Source organism: Ips typographus, linkage group LG3 (genome assembly GCF_016097725.1).
Source record: "Ips typographus isolate SLU linkage group LG3, UJ_Ityp_2.0, whole genome shotgun sequence".
Lineage (NCBI taxonomy): Eukaryota > Metazoa > Arthropoda > Insecta > Coleoptera > Curculionidae > Ips > Ips typographus.
The window spans coordinates 2,622,813-2,641,132 of NC_138424.1; the positions used below are offsets into that span (position 1 = coordinate 2,622,813).

At 34.7% G+C, this 18,320-nt stretch overlaps 2 protein-coding genes across 10 annotated transcripts in view; one reads left to right on the forward strand and one right to left on the reverse strand.

Moving 5' to 3' along the window:
* Positions 1-71: 71 nt before the first annotated feature.
* PPP1R15 (Protein phosphatase 1 regulatory subunit 15) lies at positions 72-4,093 on the forward strand. Its single transcript, XM_081976727.1, has 2 exons — positions 72-1,178; positions 2,711-4,093. The coding sequence occupies exons 1-2, from the start codon at positions 258-260 to the stop codon at positions 2,924-2,926; spliced, it is 1,137 nt and encodes a 378-aa protein (XP_081832853.1). The 5' UTR covers positions 72-257; the 3' UTR covers positions 2,927-4,093.
* A 1,703-nt stretch (positions 4,094-5,796) lies between these two features.
* The window catches only part of Eph (Eph receptor tyrosine kinase), a 149,857-nt gene continuing 137,333 nt past the window's right edge, over positions 5,797-18,320 (reverse strand). The window contains exons 7-19 of one of the 9 annotated variants that reach the window (XM_081976722.1): positions 16,732-17,125; positions 16,510-16,679; positions 16,176-16,450; positions 15,935-16,119; positions 15,693-15,875; positions 15,144-15,194; positions 14,816-14,956; positions 13,083-13,348; positions 12,765-12,974; positions 12,526-12,704; positions 12,306-12,464; positions 11,257-11,863; positions 7,686-7,829 (exon numbers count right to left, since the gene is read on the reverse strand). In XM_081976722.1, coding sequence (XP_081832848.1) covers positions 7,821-7,829; positions 11,257-11,863; positions 12,306-12,464; positions 12,526-12,704; positions 12,765-12,974; positions 13,083-13,348; positions 14,816-14,956; positions 15,144-15,194; positions 15,693-15,875; positions 15,935-16,119; positions 16,176-16,450; positions 16,510-16,679; positions 16,732-17,125 — 2,829 coding nt within the window. In that variant the 3' untranslated portion in view covers positions 7,686-7,820. Of the gene's footprint in view, positions 7,830-11,150; positions 11,864-12,305; positions 12,465-12,525; positions 12,705-12,764; positions 12,975-13,082; positions 13,349-14,815; positions 14,957-15,143; positions 15,195-15,515; positions 15,534-15,692; positions 15,876-15,934; positions 16,120-16,175; positions 16,451-16,509; positions 16,680-16,731; positions 17,126-18,320 lie in introns of all 9 variants that reach the window. The other 8 variants (XR_014177813.1, XR_014177815.1, XR_014177814.1 and 5 more) reach the window with 8 other exon arrangements.

Genomic DNA, 18,320 nt, shown 5'->3' on the forward strand with positions numbered 1-18,320 from the left:
CATATTTACATAATCTGTACACAAACAAATTTTTTCTTTTGTTGGTCAAGGTCGTTCCTTTCCATTGTTCATTTTTCATTGCTCATTTCAACTCAAAATGGCAGCATAGAAAGGTGTTTTTAGAATTGTGATACACAGCAAAATGGCTATTGTCGAAATAATTTACTTGTTCAATACGAAAAGCAGTGTTTCCCGGAAAAGTTACGATATATCCCAATTGGTGAAGAAAAAAGCTTTGCATTGTACAGATTTCCTAGATGTTTGTTGTGGCTTTGGCTGTTTGTGAAGTTACGGTTAAACTAAACGGCATAAACATGTGGCCCACCATGCTGAACCCCCAGGGGCCCCATACTCCAAGCTTGTTATCCATGCCCACTGTGAAGAAGCAACCCCAACGACACTTGGCGATGTTTTCTAGTCCTTTGCCCATAAACGGCAACAAGTCGTTTAAAAATCCAAATTTTGTCAACACTGATTTTGACAAATACAAACCCAAATCTCTGGACAGTTTTGTCTCTACCAACTCCAACCATGTGATTATTGACTCCATAAAGGAGAAGTGCCCCGCAGTCATTCCAAATCTGAATGTACCTGAAACAGCGAATGACCTTCAATCTGAAGAAACTCAAAATTCTGCAAATAACACAAGTCCAGGCCACAAGGAGAACATGGTAAATACTAAACACAAATCAAAAGACTGCAACAAGACAAAACAAAGGAAAAAATTACGGCAAAGCGTGCTACTAGAGGAATTAAACAGCATGGCTCAAGAAGAGTCTTCTAGTGAATTTTCTGATATCTCACAATCTTTGGAAATATCCTTTAGCCCTAAACCAAGTAACCATACACTAGCTGAATTTATCCCCTTAAGTCCTAGCCAACATCACATTGACAGTGTACTGGTCACTATCAAGGCATCACCACCATTAAGAAGATACTCAGTGTCAGATAGTGAGGATTCTTTTATCCTATTTGCAGAACCTGAACAAACTAGTTCACCAAGCCAATATGAAAGTCATTGTAATTCACCCTGTCGGACTAGAAGACCTTCATATTGTGACAGTGAGGATAGTTTTATAGTGTTTGAAGGAGGTGATGAAAGTTCCTACATTGAGGCTAGCGATTCTGAGGAGGATGAGGATGAAGTTGATTTCTGTCATGCAAAAGATCAAAAAAAGGTAAATCTTTATAGTGTTAGGTTTAGCAAATTGATGTTTGTAGTTTGAGGTTGGAGTGATGGTGAACAACCCACTGTGCTGAGATTTGTGGAAATGCTGCACATGTAGACTTGTTGATAAATGAAAAACAACATTTTTACGTTCTATTCTCATTAAGTTATTGAAGACCTTGAATTGTGTTGATGGTTTTTAAATGCTTTTTAAAGTGTTTAAGAGGAAAGAATTTTAGTTTTGACGATTGTACTTGCAGTTTGACTATCACATTTTCTTTCTCTGTAGTAACAGTAATTTTTTTAAGACTCAATCAAGGTTTTAGGAGGTATAGTTTTGATTTGTTAAGCCAAAGAAACTAAAATTCTGATTTCATCAGCCAGCAACAATACAGACTTAAGTGGGGCTTATCAAGTACAGCTTACATAATAATACAACAGCAATCTTAATGAGGTTATTTTGTTGTTGCTTGAATTGGTAAATAATATGATGAAGTATCAAGGCAAGTCCAGTTGTGGTGAAAGTATTTTGCCTAGAACTCGTTAGATTATTTGATGGGAATTTGTGTTATTAAATACCACTGGAGCATTAATTGTTCCACAACAACATGTAAACCACATTTTATACCAATTTTATATAAGGAGATATATTAGGATAAAAGCAGGGGTAGACCACAGATAATTTTTTGTACACCAAACTGCCTTTTTCCATACAAAATACCTTGAAATGCCTTTAAAATACCTCACAATGCTTCTATTGCCTAAAATGCCTCAAACTGCCTCGAAATACATCCAAATATCTTTAAATTATTTGTTGTTAAAATTTAAATTGTAAAATATATGTTAGGTCATGTTGATGTTCTTGCAACACTGTAAAGGCCAGTTGACATCTGTCAAAATTAGTCACGTGACGTTAAAAATGCGATTTAAAATTTAAAAATTTGGTAAATTACATTTATACTATTTTAGACTGTTGTAAAAGCTAAATTTGCAAGAGACACATCATGTGACTTTGATTATGTCATTTTAGAGGTTGCAACATTGTCAAATCCAACTGACATCGGCCAAAAACAGTCATGTGACTTTAAAAATGTAATTTAAATGTTGATCCATTGGTAAATTAAATTTAGACAGTTGTAAAAGCTGAAATTGTAAATTACAGGTTACTTGACGTTCATAAGACAATTTTGAGCTTGCAACACTGTAAAAGCCAATTGATTCCTGTCAAAAACCGTCACCTGACCTTAAAAATGCAGTTTAAACTTTAAAAAATGGTAAATTAAAGTTAAACAGTTGTTAAAACTTAAATTGCAAAATATACGTTATTTGTCGTTGAAAATGCAATTCTGCATGTTCTTGTAACATTGTAAAAGCCAATGCCTTGTAATACCTCACAATGCTTCTTATCAAAATACCTCAAATTACCTTGAGTGTGTACACCAAATTACTCTGGGCGGATAAAAGATAAAAATAAAACTTCTTTTTAGCTAATTCCATAAATTGGACATAACTCTTGCCTAAACATTTTGTTTTAATTTTCAGGTGACATTTGCCTCAACAGACAAACTCTGCCAAATACATCCCATGATCAAATGGTCGTTTGCCTACAAAGCAGCTAGAAAAGGACCTTGGGAGATGTACGCCTGGGATAGAGTTAGATTCAAGGACAGAATTTTGAGAGTCGAGAGGGAAATCAAGCACGTGTTTGACCCACAGCATCGCGACAGAGTTTACAGGCAAAGATTTGAAAATTTTTAATTTTCTTTTTATGCATCATAACATCTGACTGCCCACACACAAGTGTGTCAAATGGTGCAACAATATTTTGCTAGAAATTTAACTGGTATGAGACAATTTAATGCTGAATCATGGTTTATTCTGGGTAGTTGACCTGTACAAATCTGACTGCATCAAGGAAAAATACATGTCTACCCATTAAATATGAATAACAGGATGTTTTTCTATAATGTGAAGTCAGTCACGTAGGTGTGGAGGTAACAGCCAAAGTGCAAATTATTAGCATTATATCAAAATCTACAAAGGATAAGGCTGTGATAATGTAGATAAGGACTGTTGTAGGTGTTTAACTTACATTCCTGAATATCAACAAAAAATCGATCTTTTAGTGATTATTATATCTTGTCACTTGCTAGTAAATTTGTTTTTGGAAACAATCACATTTGAAAATGGTTCAAAGTTTAAAATTTCTTAACAAAACACAGTTATCATTAGCAAATAAGTGTCTCCTGTATTGCTTTATGTCTTTTTAATCACTATTAGAGAAACAAATGCTATAAAAATTATTGGTTTATTGTAGAGTTATTGCAAAACCTGTTACTAGGTTTTTCCTTACTAAATAATGCAGAAATCTAGAATACATTGTGACAAGTGTTTACTCAAAAACTATCATGACAAAATTACAAGTGGTTACTAAAAACATCCACCCTGTACCTCACTATTCATTCAACCAGATTTTTTTTAATTTACTGCAATTTTTACTAAGACATACAAGAACAAATAGAAGAGATTTCTGCTGAACTGACTGCTTATTTGCACAGGATGTTTTATTTAAAAAATCAAATAAGTTACAAAAAAATGTGAAAATTTCACAATTAGTTAGTTCCTAATCTGTGTCTTAAAGTGATTTTAGTATTGGTTTAGGGTATTTTATGTTTTCGTTTTAATCCACTTTATTAGGTATTCGCAATTATGTTAGAAAATTTATAATCATTAGTAGCTTGTATTTGTTGCATTATGTAAGTGTGTAGGTATTTTTTTTATTTAGGGAGACGTTTATTTCTCTTTTTAAACAAGACATCCTGGTCTTTTGGGTAATTTGTTGATGATATTATTAATTTTAGGCGAATTATTATAGTGTATTTATTAAATGTAAGCAAAGATATAATCAATACAATTTAAGTTGATTACGGATGTTTTAATCTTATCGTATCGTAGTAGCAGTTTTTTGAAAAACTGCTAATGACCATATTATCACAATGCACAGTATTATCACTTCCCATTTTAAATGCCTAGGATCATTAGCTACTCCAAAACAGGGTTTCAGCTTTGTTGAATAACCAGGAATAATTTTACCAATCCAGAAATCGTGACACATAATGAAGGCACTAAATAAAAGTTTTTTGTGTCAAGATTTCTGTATTGGTAATAGAGTCTGGATTTCTAATAATTTTCCTTTTCGTAAATAGTAAAAGCAACTAACTTTTGACATCTAATGTCAAAGCTAACAATTTACGCAAACAAAAGAAACAAGGTTTCAAATGCCTTAAAAGCAGTCCAGAACATTCATTGCTCTTTAAACTGTAAACACTTTTTAAATGCTCAAGAGAACACAAATCTGGTGTCTGTTTTGCTGTAACTGCCGCCATTTTGTCACTTGTCTGAAAATGTACCGAAATTTTGTCCAAATGAAGGTTGAATTAAAGCGTAATATTTCGAAAACGGTTAGATTTACATAAAAACTACAAGAATGCAAAATTATTGTTCTTAATGGACCACTAAACCAAACTACATAACGTTTGAATCTCAATCCAGTTGCCTATATACAGGGTGTGCACGAAATTGTTAGTGGGTCATTATTTTTGCTCTTCCTGTACACAATTTTTTGCTCTACACCACTTAAAAGAAAAGTTCAAGACGTTTCTTTTGAGTGGTTAAACCTCCCTGAATTCCCAAAAATAACCAAGGCAATTTTTGAACTAATTTTCGGTAAAAAGTACATCAAAGTAGTTTTTGAAAAAAATATCTCTAAAACTACTAGATCTACAAAAAAAAAACACTGCAGAAACTCCAAAATGTTTCTCAAGCAGTCGAAAGCCTTCCAAAAGCTTATAGAACGCTCTAAAGGCTTCCAAATGATCTAGAAGCTCTCAAACAATTTCAAGGCAGTTTAAAAGCAGTCCAAAAACCTTCAATGCTTTTCAAACTCTCTAGAAACCTTATGAAAATAGTCAACATTTTCCAAAAAATTATAGAACCGTCTAAGAGTTTCCAAATGCCTCTAAATCATTCCAGAACCAATATGCTCTCTAAACTGTCCAAAACCTTGCAATTGTTCCTCAAGTAATTGACACAAATTTTCGAAAACAGTCTAAAATCTTCCGTGTGCTTCTAAAGCAGTTTAAAAGCTTCAATTCTAAAACTTGAATTCAAAAAAGTAAAAAAAAATTGCATCTCTGAAATAGTGCTTTTTTTACAGATTTTTGTTTTTTTGAGAAAAATAAGCTTTTTTTCACGATTTTAGTGCTTTTTAATCCGGACTCTAGATAAAACTATTCCTGGATATTCAACAATGTTGAAACTCGGTTTTGCAGTATGTAGTATTTTGGAAAAAATACTAATACAGTAAGTATACAGTAAGCATTTTGGAAAAAGTTGAATTTTATGTTCATAAATGTAGAAAGGTTGAAGGGTGTCACACTTGAATAATATTCGGGTCACTCACCAAATAATATGCAATAATTGCTATCTTGATCATTACACATTTAGATATCATAACTTATCTACTTATGCTTCAATAATCCATATACTCTCCTTGTAAATATTTTTCGAAGTTAGTAAAAAATAAGGATCTGCTATAGTAGATGACAGGTTGCCGATGAAACTAATAATTTTAAGCTAATATTTTATTATTGAATATATTTTATATTTTACAAGTATATTACAATTTTACATTGACTTACACATAGCTTAGAAAGATATATTAAAAATCGTATAAGATTTAAGTAACGTGAAATAAATAAATTATCGCACTATGCTGTTCACGTTGTACAGCTAAAACGAAAGAACAAAGAAAAATCACAAAAAAAATAATGATCGTAAATTATAGTAAATTGCCGACAAAAGTTACGAAATAATACAGAAGCCTACTTGAAGTTAAAAGAATATTTATATGAAAGCCGTAATAAATATTATTGAGGGGGGTAAATATTTTAGGTACATATACAAAAGATGGAATGCCTAAATTGTTATACAATCACGTATACACACTCATATAACTGCTACAAAAAGATTCAGTCGTTTTTCTAGTCAATTAAACAATATAATAATTCTATAATACAAAAACAGTGTCTGTTTAAAAAGTACGGAAGCAAATATAAGAAGTATGTGCCACCTTTTTTTTAACAATAGAGACCAATTAAGTTTCTTAAAAATATCACTTGCACGCACTTTCGTTTGTTTAATAATATAATATACTATGAAGACGCAGAGAGGCTTAATCGAAAACACCGAATTATTGCTATCGACCAATTTTTAGTTTTTGGTTAAATGTATTTTTTAGAATTCACCATCAAAGACAGTCTTTATAATTTTTTTTATAACCTACGGACAGTTAGTTAATTTTACGTACAATTTCACTAGTTCATATCTATACAGAATGATTTTTTTTTACAATGATTTGGGGGGGGGGTAGGTACAAAAGGTTAGAAAATATTTTCAATAGTGGACATTTTGTTTTTAGAATCTATCATAGTCACTATAGGAAATCAATCCAGTCGCTGATGCCAAGTAAATATTGCTATTTTGTTTAATTCGCTGTTTTTCGGTTCTTTTTAATTTCTTAATCCCCTAAACAAATTTAGTATCTACACTTCGTTACATACTTAAGCCGTTCAATTTTTTGATTATAGCCTTGCGAAAATCGGATTATATAAATTATTATTTAGCGCAGCAGAAATCAACAAATCTAATTAAACATCTGTTATAAACATCTTATACATATTATAACCTGATATGTGAAAAAATAATGCTTTCATTTTCTTTTATTATTATTTAGCTACGTACTTTTGGTGTTTTGCCTTAAACGTTACGTTTGGTGACGAGGGCATCGAGCAATTATAGAGGGAGACAAAAACGCAAAGTTAGGTCTTATATAGGGTAGTTAATATTGTTTTCAATTAGAATTGGATGTAGTTTGATGGATATTAATGACTTTACATTCGCAGTATTTGCATAAAACACAACACTGCTGGTAGTTTGTGATTTACTTAGAATCATATCCATCAAACAACTTCATAAAGACTGATCATATAGCTAAACCGACAAACAACGAAAAAGTCTAAAAGATAAAATCACATTAGTTCCTCGTATAGTACAACAAAACAACATTTCTAGTTCGTTTAAAAATCAGTCTACGAAATTAACAAAATCCGCTATACACGCACACCTTTACGTAAAAAGCTTGTTTTTTTTTTTGGAAAAAAGAGTATGTAAAAGCCATATTTAAAGCTAACAATTTGACACGAATGAGACTTTCATAATAGCGTTTTGCATGTTAAGTCTACATGTGCATCTGATTGGTCAAAAAACCAGTCGCAAACTACGAACAGTGCTGTGATTTAGGCACATGAGGACTTAGCATCACTATCCGTTATTCTACACTAAGAAACCTTCGTTACCATTGACGCGTATTTGGGCTCGTATATTTTGTACACTGTTCATTATTTTTTTCTGGTGACCGACCAGGGTGATGCCCAGCTCGGTCAGTTCTTTGACAGTGAGATTCACCACGGCGTCCATGGAGTTGACGCCGCCCGTGTGGAAATTCTCCAGGTAGCGCGTCATCTTGATCGAATTGAGCCATTCTTCGACGGATGTGAATTGAGTCAGGTCTGGCGCGTCAGCTGATAAGGGATTAGTCGATCTAAACAGAGAAATTGAAATTTTATAAAGTCGCACAATTATTATTACAAAGTTGAAAAAAATACTATTTTACATAAGCGATACAGGGTTACTAGAAATAAGACAGTTTGGTTTCAGATTCTAAGTTAGCAATAACTCAAAACACAGTGAGTTACTCTAATTGACAGCACTGAACTATAAAGTTTATTGATTTTGTCGTAATTTGCGTAAATGTCAATGAGTAGTTTGGGATTGGTCAAAAAAAGTAGCAAGCTGAAAGCTACAAAACAAACTATGAACAGTTCTGTGATTGACGCATGTGGACTTACCATTAGACTTTGTAAAGTAAGGAATTTCATTAATATTGAGTAACTAACATTACAAAACTCCCAAAAGCCACGTCAACAGAGACAGTATCTTTTAGTCTCAATTTTGACTATCTGAAGACAATAAGAAATCCAAAATCAAATTTTGACAGTTCAAACAGAGTGTAAAGTGTAAGATTTGTTGTACTAATTTTGAATGTGAATAAACTAAGGAAGTCAATTTTGACAATGTGAAGACACTCAGAAAGCTTCAAGACAGTAAAGAAGGCTTTCAATGTTTAACAATCTAAAGACAGTACATGAAGGCTTCAAAACAGTATCAGGGCTTACTAAGTCAATATTGGCAATTCTGAAACAATAATCAAGCTTCATCACAATAAGAGACTTTACAAAGTCAATTAGACAATAATTTTGCTTACAAAGTCATTTTGACGATCTGAAGACAATAAGAAACCGTCAAGATAATAAGACAGCTTAAGAAGTCAATTTTGACAATGTGAAGACACTCAGAAAGCTTTAAAAAACAGTAATAAAGGATGAAGTGAATATGAAGTAAATTTTGACAATCCTGAAATAAGAAAGCTTCAGGACAGTAAAGAAAGCTTCCAATATCACATTTTGACAATCTAAAAACAGTAAGAAGGCTTCAAAACAGTATCAGGGCTTACTAAGTCAATATTGGCAATTCTGAAACAATAATCAAGCTTCATCACAATAAGAGACTTTACAAAGTCAATTAGACAATAATTTTGCTTACAAAGTCATTTTGACGATCTGAAGACAATAAGAAACCGTCAAGATAATAAGACAGCTTAAGAAGTCAATTTTGACAATGTGAAGACACTCAGAAAGCTTTAAAAAACAGTAATAAAGGATGAAGTGAATATGAAGTCAATTTTGACAATCCTGAAATAAGAAAGCTTCAGGACAGTAAAGAAAGCTTCCAATATCACATTTTGACAATCTAAAAACAGTAAGAAGGCTTCAAAACAGTATCAGGGCTTACTAAGTCAATATTGGCAATTCTGAAACAATAATCAAGCTTCATCACAATAAGAGACTTTACAAAGTCAATTAGACAATAATTTTGCTTACAAAGTCATTTTGACGATCTGAAGACAATAAGAAACCGTCAAGATAATAAGACAGCTTAAGAAGTCAATTTTGACAATGTGAAGACACTCAGAAAGCTTTAAAAAACAGTAATAAAGGATGAAGTGAATATGAAGTCAATTTTGACAATCCTGAAATAAGAAAGCTTCAGGACAGTAAAGAAAGCTTCCAATATCACATTTTGACAATCCAAAAACAGTAAGAAGGCTTCAAAACAGTAACAGGGCTTACTAAGGATCATATTAATAATAATTCCTTGAAACTTAAGGTAGTCTCAAAGAGTAAAAATAATAAGTATTATGGTTTAAAGGAAACCTCAAGGAATGATTATTAATAGACCCTAAGTCAATTTTGATCATCCTGAGAAAATAACAAAACCTTTGAAAAGATATTGATATCTTTTTATCACACAAATCACTCCTGGTATTTTTTTTACAGGGATGTTAAAAAATAGATAGTTTGTAGGTAGTTAATTGTTGAGCGGTTTTTGTTTTTTGGGAATTAATCAATTTTGAATGATTGACTGGCGGTTTTTTTTGGAAGTCAAGTAAAGAAAGAAGATTAGAAATAATAAGCCTCGAATTGAGTTGAGTATTCCGCTGGAATTCGAGAGGTCTACTCCGGGCGTGTTAATTAGGCTACATCCCTTGAGGAGATCAAGCGAATTGGTCGAGGCGTGTGACATTAAATCCACAAATCTCACCAGGAAGAGCTATCATTATCTTTGGAAGACGTCCTGCTGCAGCAGGGGAAGAAGATTCTAAAAAGCCAGAGGTTTCCACGTTCTTCGAGACCGTCTCGGGTTTGAGATAAACCCTTTGGCAGCACAGCAGATAAAGGATTATTCTATAGTGTCAGAGAAAGTAACAGAGAAAGAACAGTAACAGACTGTAAGTAAAGTAATTTCTTTTTAGAATTAAGAATCTTTCGAACTCATAGATAACAAACAGTATTGTAGCAGTAATTTTTAGTTTTGTATTTTGTGAGAGAAGGTAATTATATAATAGGTTAGTTTAGGTTTATTCGTTGTCCTAATAACACAACGTTTTGGCATCCCTGTATGGTATTTCTTGTTTTGCTGAATTTAAATTCTAAATTCATTTGTTATTTTATTTTGTGGTTCGACACTAGGAGTGATTTTTTGTGAGGTAAAAATGTTCAAAACAAACGGGCCTTCTTGTACTGTTGGAGAGAACCGGGACGGCAGTCAGGAATCCGTTCAGGAAAGTGAGGTGGACATTATAATGCAAATTAATAAATCCAGCCCATTTCTCTCCACGTCAGGACAAGGAAGGTCATCCAGTGTGAATCATAACACCTTCAAGACAGTAAAGACGGCTTTCAATGTAACACCTGAACAATCTAAAGACAGTAAGAAAGCTGCACGACAGTAACACAGCTTACTAAGTAAATTTTGACAATTCTGAGACAATAAGAAAGCTTTAAGACAGTAAAAAACGTTAAATCCAGACAGGATTCGTTAGACAAAGTCGCCATTTTGAATGGGTGACCCGGTAGAGTCAAGCAATGACAAACAAAATGGCATCTGACAACTCAGCGCGTTAAATGTCAATGACGTGCAACGGTCGAACAAAAGCGAATAAATCAGGCTCAATGACAATCCAAACTGCATCAAAACTGTCCCGGTTGAGGTGGTGCCCGGTGTAATTTAAATTATTTCTGGAACCCTGTAGTACATAGTGTCTAGAATGCCTACAGGATTTTTCAAAATTAAAATTATAATTTTTAGCTTTCTGCATCCATAACATCAACATTTAAATTACTTTTGAACTACCCTGTACTCATGAAACCGTCACCGTTGACATTCATTAGTAACCATACTTAATCTCTATAATAACGTGAGCATGCATACAAAAACAAAAAAAAATTAAGCTGTGAAATACCTTAACAAAAGCCATTTAGAGGGGTGTAGCGTGAGTTAACAGAGCACAAAAAGCGTATTTACAAATTGTCAAAATCGACCCAGGCCCTTCCGGATTTACTACTAACAACGTTCTCGCCTTGAGCGGTGCCCTCGTCATCCTTGCCATTCCCGAACAACTCTGCGGTACTATCGTCGGTGGCTACGCCCAAATCGGTTCCCGCATTATCCCCCGGAAAGTTTTCCGTCTCGAAACACGGAGATTTCTCGTAAATATTTTCGGTTTGGAACACTTGGTCCGGCCGTTTATTGAACATGTCGTCGTTCAATTGCAAAAATTTCGGATCTAAATTCGGATAATAGTGATGGGTTTGTTGGTTGAAAAAGTTCGAAGAAGTCGCGCTAGGATAACACTGTCTGTCAGGCCACGACTCGTGGTTCATCTCCCTCATCTGGTGAGTGTCACCGTACACTTTATCCTCCCCGATATTAAGTAAACTACTGAATCTTCTCTTCATTTCGTGTTCGATCAAAGAGCTTCGATAATAATTTTGAAGCAGAATTACGTCGGGCAGATAATGGGCGGAAAACGCGTCGATGTGACCGCCCAGGGGGTTATGATGAAACGAACCGAAATAGGGGTCGCCACCACTAAGTTCTAGAGTTGATTGGGGATGTAACGAGTTTAGTTGCCAGGATGTTGTGGGGTGATGGTGGTTAAGCGGTAGCGGTCGTCTAGAATGCAAAAGGGAAACAACCAAGTAAGTGCTGAGCTTATCGTACAGTACGACCTACGTAAGAGAATCTCTTAAGAATAAAGCTACTAAAGCAAATAAAGTTATTGATATCTGATGAAGCAAATTTGACAGAAAAAAAACTACAGCAATTAGTTTCATCGATCCGATTACGTTAGTCGCACTGTACTGGTTCGTGAATAAATCCTGTAATAAAGTTTGACAGAGCTATAAACATCCGCGACCAGGATTTATGCACTAAATGAGTGTTAATCGATAACGTGTTTGTAAGGCAGCAAAATAAAAGTGCGAAATTAACACGTACATTAAGCTTTGCGCACACACACCCACACGTATACATTATTCATAAAAAAAAATAGTGTGTGAAAGAAGGATTATCACCATGCTACATTGTGTTGGATTAGAAAATGAGAAAAACTTACCGATTCTGAGCAATTTTTCTCAACGTGTCCGGAACACGGATTAACTTATCTAAAGTTTTAACAATAGATTGGAATGATGGCCGATGCGTTCTTTCCTTCTGCCAACAATCCAACATGAGCTGATAAATGGCTTCCGGACAGTCCATAGGCGCTGGCAGCCTATCAAACATTTTAAAGTCACTTCCTATAAGTCACGAGGCGAACATTTGTAACAACGTACCTGTAACCTTTCTCTATGCTTTTGATTACGTCCTGATTGGACCAATTCCAATAAGGACGTTCGCCGTAAGACATGACCTCCCAGCATACAATACCCATCGACCAGACGTCGCTGGCTGAGGTGAATTTACGGAAGGCTATCGCTTCTGGTGCCGTCCATCTTACTGGAATTTTACCACCCTGCACAACAAATAGTGTTAGGAATAGAAAATTGTTGGAGTAATTGTGTGATCGACCTACCCTGGTGGTGTACGCCCCTTCGGTAGCGCTTTCAATTTCCCTACTTAAACCAAAGTCCGCTATTTTACACACTAATTCCGAATTAACTAACACGTTCCTAGCTGCCAAGTCTCTATGCACATAATTCATTTCGCTAAGATACTGCATCCCCGATGCTATACCTCTCAGCATTCCTACCAATTGTATCACTTTGAATTTTCCATCGTTGGCCTAAGAAATAAAACACTTTTTTAAAAGTATAAACAAACAACACTATAACACTTGTATCACTCCTTCTAGAAAGTAAAAAAAAAAAACAATAAAACTAACTGAACTTACTCTCAAGAAAGTATCCAAAGAACCGTTCTCCATGTATTCGGTGATGATCATAACGGGATTGGACTTTGTGACGACACCCTGAAGGAATATCACGTTAGGATGCTCGAACTGTCCCATGATGGACGCTTCGGTGAGAAAATCGTTTCGGCTTTTGTCCAACGAGCCCGCTTTCAGCGTTTTAATGGCCACATCGATTTCGGCCCCGTTCATTTTCAGTTTACCTTTACAAACGTCTCCGAACTCCCCTCCACCTTGAAAATAACACCCTGATGAATTTAAATAAAAAAATAAATGAATAAACGTCATACCATGCAATACTGTAAAGAAAAATTATAAATAATAATAGTAAACAAACAACAACATTTAGGCTACATACAGGGTGTCTTACCTCCCAAAGTTGATAACAATGTTCTCAAATTTAACCTTTTTTGTAATGTGTAATGTATTTTTTGGTTTTGGAAATTGCAAGATTAGATTTAGAATAAAAACTATAGTCTGTTCAATGACTTCTGGCTGTTGCGTCATGTTGTCATACTCACCAGCCAAAAACGTATGTCGGTGATATATCTGATATTGATTGCCAAAATGATTATAGTTATATTGTAACTTAAGGCAGGGGCTACAATAAATTATATAGTGTATGACCAACCAATCAATGTTTATATACCAACAATTAAACAATTCTTAGAGTACAATTTGTAGTTGTAACACTTGTAGAGGCCTCTGGCACTTTTAAGAAGAATTTCAGTAGGATGTAAAGGTCTGTAGAACTATTAAAATGGTACTAGAGGCCTCTGGTAATTTAAAACAATTCTAGGAACGTTTAAGACACTTGTAGAAAACTCTAGCATTTTTTAGATGGTTTTTAATAGCATTTAGAGGTCTATGGAACTTTCAAAATGGTCCTAAAGGCTTCTGACAATTTAATACAACTCTGGAAAGGTTTAAGATACTTGTGAAGGGATCTGGCCCTTTTAAAAAGTGCCTAATGGCATTTAGAGGTCTAAGAAATTTTCAAAATAGTCCTGTCAACTGGTACTATCATGTTATAAAACACATATTCTTATTTCATCTTTGTCTAATGAAATGAGATAACAGAGGTGACACAACAGACCTTATTGCAAATCAACGTTCTTGACAAGGATGAAGCGTAAGTGACGTGTATCAATGTAGCCCTAACCGATGTGACGTCATTCAACAGTTGGTCACGTGACCACTTTATCGAAAAAATCTTGTATCCAACTGTTAATTGACGTCACATTCGTTTTGGCACATTGACACAAATTTATATATGTGGTTGTCTAAAGCATTGATTTGCGTTTTCCATTATTATCATGGGATTTTTGTAATGTTTACTAAATTGGATATTGTTTAAAATTAGAATTGATTTGGGTTGGACAATCCGATAATAGTCAGAAAAACAAATTTTGCTTAATTTACTGAAACCTTCTAGCCTTTAAACAAAATATAAAAAATTTTCAATTTAAGTAAGTTTCACTTAGTTGGACTGTTCAGAAATTTTATTTTGGGGGCAATAAAGCAATTAACAACCACAACAAATATTAAACAAACCACTAAAATACGTAATAGATCAATGCAAAACGTATAAGATATTCCAGAAAAGTTTAATTGAACAGCAACAATTAGTCCGCAGTATAAACGATATTTTTACTTCACAATTTTACCTTTTCTGGAAGGTCTTGGAAACATACTTAAAAACAAAAGATATTTACCTATTATAGCCTCGATTGTTATACATTTTCCGTCGATTTCCCTGGCAAATTCCCGAACTGCCTGATTTGGATCCTCGTAGGTGTGCGGATCTATGTAGGTTCTGGATGAACCACTTATTCCAGTAAAAAGTGGTGTCGTCACTATAAACGTCATACAAATAATTAAAACTGTAAATATTATCAGTTAATAATCAGTAGAAGTATATAATTAGTTGGTATTTTTTCGTTGTTATTAGCTTGAACTGAGTGTCGACCAACATAATATACACCATTTTTTTTAAGAATGTTGTAAATTTTGGAAATAAAAATTGAAAAAAAAAAACATTACCGTTGGTGTGGGTCGTTACGATAGGTGGATTGTCCATGTTGGTGTGATGAACTAAAAAAAGGTATAAAAACTTGAAATAAACTAAAAATTTAAAAAAAAAACCAAACCGACACCAGTTGCATGCATTGTTGTAATCCATCCACCAACCATTTAGGGATTATAATAATTATTAATATAACTCCACACCCGTTAATTTACAGATATTCATATAAGCCACACCAATATTCACGGACTTTCCTTCTTCATGTTTTCACCAAATCTAATTTCCTGACCATATTTTCTAATACTAAATAAATAATCTCGACAAACTGCATTAATTAGTAAGTGACAAATGCAATTTTTCAAGTAATTACCAATCTAACCACTACTTACTGTAAGTAACTACCAGTCCTGGGGTAGGGGAATAGCATGGAAGTGCAAATATAAAAGGGTCGTGTTAGTGTATAAGTTTTGCTTTATGTGGGATAATCTAGCATTTTTGCCGGTCTAATTATATCGGCTACTAATGCACCTAAATCATGTTCGTTTATGTCAAAATACGAATGTTACCTTCTCCGTTCCGATATTCCAAAGTGTCGCAGTCGCTCGGTTGCTTTTTGTTGCATTCATCGTTGGATCTGGACCGTACGAACACCACGGTCAGCACTATTACCGCTACCAAGACTACCACAATGGCTACGATCCCACCAGCTACTAGTTGGAGACGGAAACCTTCTTCAGCGCCCACATAAGCTAGAAAATTAGTTTTTAATAACAATTTCTACACATAATAATCAAAAACTATCGCTCACCTGTATTTAAAACTTGTCCTGTAGTCTTAAAAATGACAGGAGACCACGCTCCCCAACCTCTGGGAGTTTTGGCCCTAACCTGTAGACCATACTCGGTTCGTTGCTGTAAACCAGTTATGGTTGCTATCAAAGTGGTGGTCAAAAAACTGGTAGAGTTGCTGTATTCTTCGTTACGTGGGAACCACCTGAACACAATAAATCCTATTAGTTAATTGATTGGAACAATGGAGATTTTACGTACCTAACTTCGTAGGTTTCGACTTGATCATTTTCCGAATCTCCATCGGTGATTGGGGCATCCCAAGCCAAAGTAATTTCAGTGCTTTTGACTGAAGTGACGCGAATGTTGGATATGCTGCTGGCTACTGACGCTTCGGTAGTTACCACCACGTCAGCATATTCAGCGTGTGGAACTGGAGACATGAAGGAAACGCCATTTTCAGCAAAAATCTGGAATCTGTAGGTGGTCACTGCGTTTAAGCCGCTAATGTGGATTCTAGTTTCGTTGAAGAGCTCCTGTTCGGGTGTGGGATTTGGTTAGTTTAAAATTGTTATAAAAACTTGAAGTGGTTTACCATTGGAGGATTGTACTGAACCAGGCCTCCGCTAGCGCTGCATACATCGCATTTTACTCTATAAGCAATGTCGGACCTTCCGCCCAAATTTTCGGGAGGAAGCCAGCTCAAAATTACGTTGGACTGATCCACAAAGTTTACAGTTAAGTTTTGTGGAGCTGATGGAGGTTCTGGAAACGCAATATAAGCAATTCTAATACTGTTAAAAGTGAACAAACTTACGGGTGCATGACATGTTTTTAGGGTCTGTAGGTGCTCTAAAATAGCCCTGAACACATCTACACTCGGACAAACCATAATCAAACCCTTGGGAGAACTTGGGGCAGGAATAACAAGGACTGTCACCTACATCGGGTTTGTAGGTGCCGGGCTGGCACAAATTGCAACTTTGCTTCTCCAGGTCAGGTTGGAAGCCCGCCTTGCACTTGCATCCCCCACTTGGTAACGTCCATTTGCCGTCCCCTTTACAGAGGTAAATTGGGGGTACTCCGACTACTTCAGCGTTCGAGACGCAAGTGCCCTGAGCTTGTTCAATGATAGTGATTTCTTTACCAGTGGGGGTGGCGGGGAATCTGGCAAAATTGATGGTCACCTCCGGACACGTGATGTAGTATACCTGTAATTCAAATATGTCAATGAGTTAAGAGTATTTAAAGTGTCAGTTAATGTATTTCGGTTGTAGAAGGGTCAGCGTATAGTCAAAAAATTGATAATGCGTCCATTTTTTTTTTAAATTACTTAGAAAAAAAGCATTCTAAGAAAACAAGAATTTCGGTAAAGGTATATGGTAAAAGACTTAATCTACAATTTGAGTTGGAGCACATTATATTGATTCTTGAAAAGACAGACTTGAATTGAAGAAAATGATGCTGTTCAATGTATTAAACAAATAATTAAACAATGAGTTTACAAAATTTCAGTTCAAACTATAAACTTTGTTTTGGTGCAGTCACTTAGTTAACGCTCTGTAACTTTCAAGATTAATGAGGGAGATTTATGAACATTTTACACAATATTCTAGACACTTTAAGCTATATTGCGTAAGAAAAATTAAGCTTTTAACATAAAAACGGAATTTGTGGTGAATTTTCAAATTTTCAGTTCAAACTATAAACTTTTAATGTTTAATTGTTCCTTAAATTACGTCATCGTGACGTCAAAAGCACCATTTTTACTATTCTATTTACATTAGTTATGCAACCACACATACAAATTGGTTGCTGGATTGTTGGCATCACGCTTTAGGACATACAGGTGTGGTAAATCCAAAACCGACCATAGGAAAAACGTGTAACGGACAGAGAAACGTAGATAATTGCATGCGCGGGACAAAGACAGAAAACGAAAAAAATATCAAGTAGGCCATATTTTCAGTGCGCTGTTGCCAAAATCCAATACCGTCGACAAAATTAATTTTGTTCTTTGATTATTCTGAAGCGAGTTGTGTCAGGGATTACTCAAATGTACACTAACATAACACACTACTTTATTGTTGAATAGTAAACTTAATAAAATACCAATTAGAGTAACAAAAAAAATTTATTTTGTCAACGGTATTGGATTTTGGCAACAGCGCACTGAAAATATGGCCTACTTGATATTTTTTTCGTTTTCTGTCTTTGTCCCGCGTATGCAATTATCTACGTTTCTCTGTCCGTTACACGGTTTTCCTATGGTCGGTTTTGGATTTACCACACCTGTATACCTATTTTAGGTAGCCTCAGGAAATTAAATAACCATATTTTGTAAAGTCAAAAAGTGCAATGATAAGACTTGAAAAAAATTCTTGTTAACCTATACTAACCTATGTT